We start from the raw sequence: 7,972 nt of genomic DNA, 5'->3' as shown, positions 1-7,972 counted from the left end.
AGGGGGGGGGGGAGCAGGGCTTGGCAATGAGTCTCTTTAGCAAAATCCAGATACTATGTTAGTGCACCTCTTCGGCAAACAATAATATGATATGAACCGATTCCGCCAGTGGGTTACAATTAGAACCACTTCGACAAACGAGTTAGAACCACTTCAACAAATGGGTGCAACCACTTCAGCAGACGGGTCAGGAAAGAGAGTTAAGAGTCTGAATTCGGATAATGTCTTATTGGGGATTATCGGATTATCCGGATATTTATCCGGATTTTGCCCACCTCTAACGAGGGGCAACTCCAGCGCGCGTCACCTGTACAGTGGAACCTGCTCTGATGGTCCCCTGTACAAGACAATCACCTGTACAAGACAACCACCTGTACAAGACAATCACCTGTACAAGACAATCACCTGTCTAAGACAATCACTTGTCCAAGACAATCACCTGCTCAAGACAATCACCTGTATAAGAAAATCATATGTCCAAGACACTTTTCTCGACAACGGATGGTCGTCTTGGCCAATTTGGACTGTGTTTTATGTAGGTTGCCAGGTAGTACTTGTGCGTGATAGTGTTGTGTAGTACTCAATATTTCACCGCTCCAAAGATCGTACATAACAAGATAGTTCACTCAGCTAAATAAAAGTGTCCGCGGAAGTCCGCGCATTGCTTCAGATGGCGCTGCAGTCTTTGTTTTGAAGCTCTCTTTCGTTTCGCCAGAAGAAGAATAGGAATAGCTCAGTTTGTTAGTTTCGCTTTTATTGTTTTTCACACAAGTAGGGTAACTCTGATGGCAAAGTCCGCACTTTTTCGAAGATGGCGCCACCGGATTTTGAGGACATTTTTATAATTGACTCAAGGAGAGGAGTGGACTATCTTGTTTATGTACTATCTTTGACCGCTCACAAGCGCTCGATAATAATATTACTACTCGAGCGCTCTCAGTTCGAGCCAAAAGACTCTGTTTTGACTCATCTGGCTATCCCTATCCGAATTCCTTACCTGTGCTGCAACAGGGAGGCAAGCGACACAATGATATAACACCAAAGAGACAGGGAAGGAGAGGCGTTGTGTGGTTTGGGGGGTGGGGTGGGTGTGGTTTGAAGGGTGGGGTGGGGGTGAATGGAGACCACCCCCCACCCTCCAGAAATATATATATTTAACCCTATCCGTACGCCCTGGGGTCATTTTGTACCCCCGGAGTTGTATTCTTCACATTTTAGAATACTTCTAGTACGAAGATCTCTTTGAAACTTTCAGTATTAAAAAAAAACCCCCTCAACATTTTGACAAACTGCTATGCAAAGTGTACGGATCGGATTAACGAGTAAATTTCCTCTTTGGAAAGTGGTAGCACATAGTTCCCCACGTCGTATTGATACGATAGTAAAACACGACCTACGGATAGGGTTAAATAATCCAACCATGAAAACGCTGCAGTCTCTCTGCATCTCTCTGCACAGCGTTTTCAAAAGGAGGAGACAGAGTTACTCCTTAAAACACCGACTGTGGGTGGTTGGCGGGTGCCCCGATGTGGTTTGTTCCTTCTCTCCTGTCAAAGATCTATCGTTCCCACCTCTCTCCTCCTTCATTTATTTGTATGTTACTATCTAGTACCACCTCTAATCTTCGGCACTTATATGACCTAATTATCTTGCAAGTGCCGTAAAACTCTTACTGAAACCAAACTAAAGAACACCGACCACTATTGAGAGAGTTAAGGTTCGGTACCTCATGAACAGCTCTGATTCGAGTACTGAAGATACTACTCGAATAGCTCGAGCTAGGCCAAAGATTCTGTATAACAAGATGGTTCACTACTCTCTTTGAACCAATTAAAAACGTGTCCTCAAAATTTGGTGGCGCTCTCTTCGAAAAAGCGCCCGCTTTGCGAGCAGAGTTACCCTACTTGTGTGGAAAAAATAATCAAAGTGAAACTAACAAGTTTTTGTGTAAATCATAATTAAAATTTCGGAATAACGCCTTTTAAAATGGTTACGCTGACAAAAATCCTCTTCAGGTGGAAGGGGCGACTGTTTTCTTCGTTCAATTTGGCTGTAGAACGAGAGGCGAGAGGTCATGAAAATTAAAATAAACTCAAAACTCCACGCTGAGCGAACCGGAACAGCTGATGCGCCAGGTGGTGCTATTCCCATTCTTCTTCTGGAGAAACGATAGAGAGCTTCAAAACAAAGACTTCAGTGACATCTGAAGCAATGCGCAGACTTCCGCGGACACTTTTTTGGCCGAGTGAACTATCTTGTTATGTACAATCTTTGGCAAGGCGTCGCTCGCGAGTAACGAGTATTTGAGCACGCTCGACACAACATCATTGTCGCATGGTATCCTAGAAGCTTTTGCCTGGGGGTTCTTAATCCGAATCAGGTGGCTATAAATAGATGGACAGGTAATTTTACGGCGCAGAAAAGGTGGAATGACGTCAGGTGAAAGGGTGAGAGGGAACATTTTGTCACAGGTTCTTATAATATACATATTTATATATCGGAATGAACATAGGTGTACATCTTGCTGTGCAAACAAACATTGCGTCACAAGTATAAGGAAGAGTGCTAAGCCAAGACTTGTGCATTATGACATATTATCCTAGATATTGTATTCTGGCGTATTTCCGGTGCACTATAGAACGCGCCATCTGACTTGAATCGAGCGAGATGACGGGCAAAAAAATGAAAAGGAAGGGGAGGGGCGGGAGAATGGAGGTGACGCAAGCACTCGACAAAAGCGAAACTGGTGATCTGTCTCCCATTGGGTTGATAATGGCATGCTGCAAGGTGGTGACGTTTCGAGTCTAATTTTTATTCTTTTTCGAAGAGATGCGACCATGACAGTGTGTGGTCAATGTGTACAAGTCTATGGCACCGAGTATCGCCAGTCACATGACAACACTGGTCTACAGTCTACACTACTCACCGAATGACGAAAGAGCGCATGAACCTCTGAGCGTCGTGGATGGCTTTCTTGAGGGCTCGACTATCTTTTCTCCCATCAAACATCTATCATCCTTATCCTCCCCCCTCTCTCTTCTCTTTGTTTGGTACTCTCCTGTAGTAACTCCTCTAATCTTTGGCATTTACATGACCTATAATATGTGTTGCAAGTGCAATAAAATTCTTACAAGAAAACAAAAATAAAAACAACAACAAAAATAAACAAGCCAACCCCCAAAAAACCCAACAAAAAAAAACACACACCCCAAAACCTCCAGTCGCCTAGTCACGTGATAATAGAGGTATATTATTATAGTCACGTGATAAAGTGGTCCAGTCACAGGAGATCTCAAAAGCCCTGCCACGTGACCACGTTACAGAGGCCTAGTCACGTGACTGCACTGGTCTAAAGTACTCACCGAATGACCGTTGAGGGAGGAACCTCTGAGCGTCGTGGATGGCTCCCTTGAGGGCTCGACTATATTTTCTCCCATCAAACATCTATCATCATCTTTACCCCCCCCCCCCCTTCCCCCTCCTTCTTCTCTTTGTTTGGTACTTTTTAGTAGTAAAACCTCTAATCTTTGGAATAATTTATATGACCCATAGTATGAGAGGGTTTTTTGGGGGTAAGTGTTTTACGGAGCGCGCAACTGCATAAAGTCATATGAGCGCGCTAATATGTGTTGCAAATGTCGTAAAATTCTAAGAAGAAAAAACCAAAACAAAAGAAAACAAAACCCAAACAAATCAACAAATTAAAAAACCCAAAGTCGCGTAGTCATGTGATAACAGAGGTATATAGTCACGTGATGAAGTGGTTCAGTCTAACCACGTGACCACAGAGGCCCAATCACGTGACCCCAAAGGCCCAACCACGTGACAACACTGGTCTACAGTCTACAGTACTCACCGGATGACGGTAGAGGGCAGGAACCTCTGCGCGTCGTGGATGGCTCCCTTGAGGGCGTTGACGGTTGTCTCCGCGCTGAACCCTTCGTCCCAGCCATAGGGAGCTAGCCACGCGATGCGGATCTGCTCCGGCACACGGATGGTGGTGGTGGTTGTTGCTGTTGTTGTTACCGTTGTTGTTGTTGCTGTTGTTGGGGGTTGTGATGGTGGTGTTGTTGATGTTGGGTTTAATGTGTCTGACGTTGTGGCGGCGGTTGTGGAAGGAGGCGAAACAGGACTTGTGTTAATGGTGGCGGTTGTGGATGGAGGCGAAACAGGACTTCTGTCTGAGGCGGCGGTCATGGAACGAGGCGAAACAGGACTTCTGTTTGTAGTGGTGGCGATTGTGGATAGAGGCGAAACAGGACTTGTGTTTGGTGCCTCTGTTGGTGGTTGTGAAGGCTCTTGTGAAATTCTCTGAGATGTGGGCCTTGTGCTGGTCGGAGGAAATCCTTTCGCCTGTGTGGGCGTTACTGGGTTGACAGGTGTGTGGGGTATGTGTGTGGGTATGTGTGTGGGTATGTGTGTGGGTGTGGGAGGGAGAATGGGAGAGGTTTGGAGTACCTGTTTGGGTGCAGAAGGTGTGTTGGGTATGTGTGTGAGAGTGGGAGAGGTTGGGGATACACGCATGTTGTGTGGGTAGGAGTTTGGGGGAAAATGTGTGGGGGTGGTAGAAGTGTTGGGTACGATCTCCGTGTTGGGACCCTGTGTGGAAGAAGAAAAAGGGGTGTGGGGTGCCTGTGTGAGAGAAAAGGGGGTGTGGGGTGCCTGTGTGAGAGAAAAGGGGGTGTGGGGTGCCTGTGTGGGAGAAGAAAAGGGTGTGTGGGGTGCCTGAGTCGGGGTGGGAGACTTGTTGGGTGTCTGTGTGAGAGATTCCAAAGAGGCCTTTGTGACTGACGTAATTGTACTCAAAGACACACTGTCACGCTCAGCGTGTGGGGTTGTAGTTCCTAGCTCAGTAGAACCCACAGAATCAGCTGCAGATCTCTTCCACAGTCTGACAGAATTCGGAGCGCGAACTGTTTTTGACAGGTCTGGAAGGTCACTGTTTGACCTCTGGGCAGCGCCGGCCTGGTGAGATCTATTGGGCGTTGCCCAGCTCACGATAAGAGAAATCGCAGTGTTGGGGACCTGGGAGCCGAGAGGCGATGTGTCTCGGAGAGAAAACACGTTTGTATTCTGGCGTGGCTCTCTTGTGTAGGTTTTTAATTTACCGTCAACTACGCTTTCTTTTTCTTCTTCTTTTTCTAAAGTCAGAGATAGTTTTGAGATTGAGTTTTCTGATGCGTCATGCGAAGTCAGAGACAGCTTTGAGACTGAGTTGCTAGAAGCGTAATGGCGTTCTCGTTCTGGTAAATTCTTGTTTCTAGGACTGATGATGTTGTTGTTCGCCTTCTGGGCTGTTGTCAAGTCTTCCGAAATCGAAGTGTTTCGTAACGTCCGATACATCAATTGTGCTTGTTTCGAATTTGAGTCGATAGGATCAGCTGAGTGTGGAAGCGGCGCCCCGTGAGAAAATGACACCTCGGAAGGAGGTTTCGCTGAGACCGACCCGTGCCAGAAGTGTGTCGGGGACAGCAGACGAGAAGACGCCACACCGGCCCAGCTGGCGGGGGGAGTGACGTCAGTGCCAGACGTCTGTCTGTACAGCTGCAGTTTTCCCGCCAACACCTGGCCCTGGAGGATGTCCTGTGGCGGGAGACGAGCTGGCAGGATCCCCGGATCCTCTCCCCCTGTGACGTTTCCGTGTATCACGTGACATGACGTATATCCGGCTAGCCACAACAGAACCGGGATACTGCTGGCGAGCATCCACTGGGCGCAACTCCACAACGGTCGCATGGTAAATCGAGAAGCTGGACCCTGGACAAAATTTGGGTTGACTTGACGTTTTCAATGATCTATAAAACACGGAGCAGCAGCCATTCTGAATTTAAACAGCCTGTTACAATTATTGAAATTGTAGTCTTTAAAATGTAAGGCATTGCTGGTTGTGGTTATGAAGACTCACTGACAGCTTGCAAAGTACAGTCTTTTAAAAAAAATCTTGGCAGCATACCAGATCCAGTCAGTCACAACACCGTGGCAACTCAGAGCGTTTCTGTCGTTAAATTCATATTTTATTTTTCCCTCTCCCCGACTACCTGTATAAGATTAAGAATGAGCTTTTCCACTTGGGGCTAGGTCTTTTGAAAACCACTGGGCTGTCTTTATTTAACATCAAAACACTGCAAGCAAGCAGAGATCAGCGTTTATCATAAATTGTGTTAAGATAATTTGGTCTAGCTCTTTTCTTTCTCGGCGTTAAGAGCAAAAAATGACACCAAGCGTTTCGGTTTTTACGACTTCAGCTAAAAGACTCCTGGGAAACCCCCAAAAAGAGTTCTGGGAACCCTCAGATAACTTCCGAGAGATGTGTATAGACTTTCAGGAAACTCTAACTCTAAGAGGCTTCTAAGAAACAATGATAGACTTTCGAGGAATTTCGATTGACTTCAAGGCAACTCTGCCATCAATGCTGAGTGCTACCAAGTGACTTCATCATTATGAGTGTCACTCCCTCTGTGATCACAAAATGAGTTGAAGTGAGATCTGAGGTCTATAAGGCGGGCTGGCAGATCAAAAAAACCGGTTTGAAGAGCCCGACGGACGAAGTTCTCAGTGTTTGAGAAAGAGAGGGAGATAACGAGGGAGATAACCAAACATTAATGTCCGAGTGAGGCTGTCCAGACTGTGGGAGTCTTCAGGGGCACAATCGGTCACGTACTTCTCTGAGTACTTATCTGGAAAAAACCACAACAAACAAGCAAAATATGACAATTACTTTCTATGAATAATGCTTTGGTTCACAATGAAATGAATCAATAAGTACATGTAAATATTTAGATTCCACGTTTATTGATCTCATTATTAAAGGGATTTGGTGTACAAATATAGCGTCCACACCTAGATACATCAACAAATACATTCAATAATACATCTTTTTAAAAGTATCCCTTGCTCATTTCTATGAGATTGAAGCCATCTGATTATTAGAAAAAGTGCGTATGATAGTGTCCAATAGTGCATTACGTGCATACTTAGTTTAACAAGTAACTGTAATAGCAGATAGAGATTCCAGGATTATAGATGCAAGTCACTGATCTGCAAGCGGTGATGATTTTAGAAATAATGGTGGTGATGAGTGATGATGTGGGATTGCGTTTAAGTAATGTTAGCGTTAGTCCTATCTTCCTCTGCTCCAATGAGTCTCGAGGGATGTGGGCACCCTCTATCCCGTTCCCTACTGGAGCCATCTTTACGGTCGCACAGTATTCAATAATACATCAATAATTTTAAAATGTAAGAGTTTTTTCGAAAAATTTCCATTAGTCATAATTTAGTAGGCGGGCTTGAACCATGCCCCCCCCCTCCCCCTGGGCAGTGCCACTGACTGAAGTTGTTTTTAGGCCATTCCCAAAGGGTTGATATTTACATGTTCTTACGCACAGTAGAATTGTAAATGGGTTGATTGATCAATGTCATGCTCATACTGTGCCGGAACAACATAGGGGAACTGCTGCTTTTTCTTTCCTCATCCTTACTATTATCATTTTTCCTCTACTTCTTTTGTATGTTTGTCACTCTCTTGTGAACTGCTATTTCCGGGGTGCCTTAATAGTCGAAGCAAACTTTGTGCTGTTGAAACTAGACAGGTGAGCAGAGTAAGCCTGATTCCCTGTTTGGACTTCTCTGTTGACATCCACCCCTTGGCGCTCATATGATTTTATGCTACACCACAGACTCCAGTGAAACAACTCTTTCACATGATATGCCAGACAGAAATAATCTTACACCGGTTGTTTGAAATATTGTTCAAATTTTCAATCGTACGCCCTGGGGTCATTTTGTACCCCCGGGGTTGTATTCTTCGCATTTTAGAATACTTCTAGTACGAAGATCTCTTTGAAACTTTCAGTATTTCTCAAAAAATCATTTTGACAGACTGCTATGCAAAGCATACGGATCAGATTAACGAGTAAATTTCCTCTTTTGAAAATGGTGGCACAGAGTTCCCCACGTCGTATGGATACGATAG

At 45.1% G+C, this 7,972-nt stretch overlaps 1 protein-coding gene across 1 annotated transcript in view; it reads right to left on the bottom strand.

Moving 5' to 3' along the window:
* The window catches only part of LOC101861023, a gene marked incomplete in the record, with an annotated part of 48,099 nt that extends 41,428 nt beyond the window's left edge, over window positions 1-6,671 (bottom strand). Inside the window, 1 exon segment of the mRNA XM_035968158.1 lies at window positions 3,865-6,671. Within this exon segment, the coding sequence (XP_035824051.1) occupies window positions 3,865-5,736 (1,872 nt within the window).
* Between the last annotated feature and the right edge of the window lie 1,301 nt (window positions 6,672-7,972).

The sequence above is a fragment of the Aplysia californica genome, unplaced genomic scaffold, assembly GCF_000002075.1.
Source record: "Aplysia californica isolate F4 #8 unplaced genomic scaffold, AplCal3.0 scaffold00042, whole genome shotgun sequence".
Classification (NCBI taxonomy): Eukaryota; Metazoa; Mollusca; class Gastropoda; order Aplysiida; family Aplysiidae; genus Aplysia; species Aplysia californica.
This window is presented reverse-complemented; position numbering and strand designations above follow the sequence as displayed.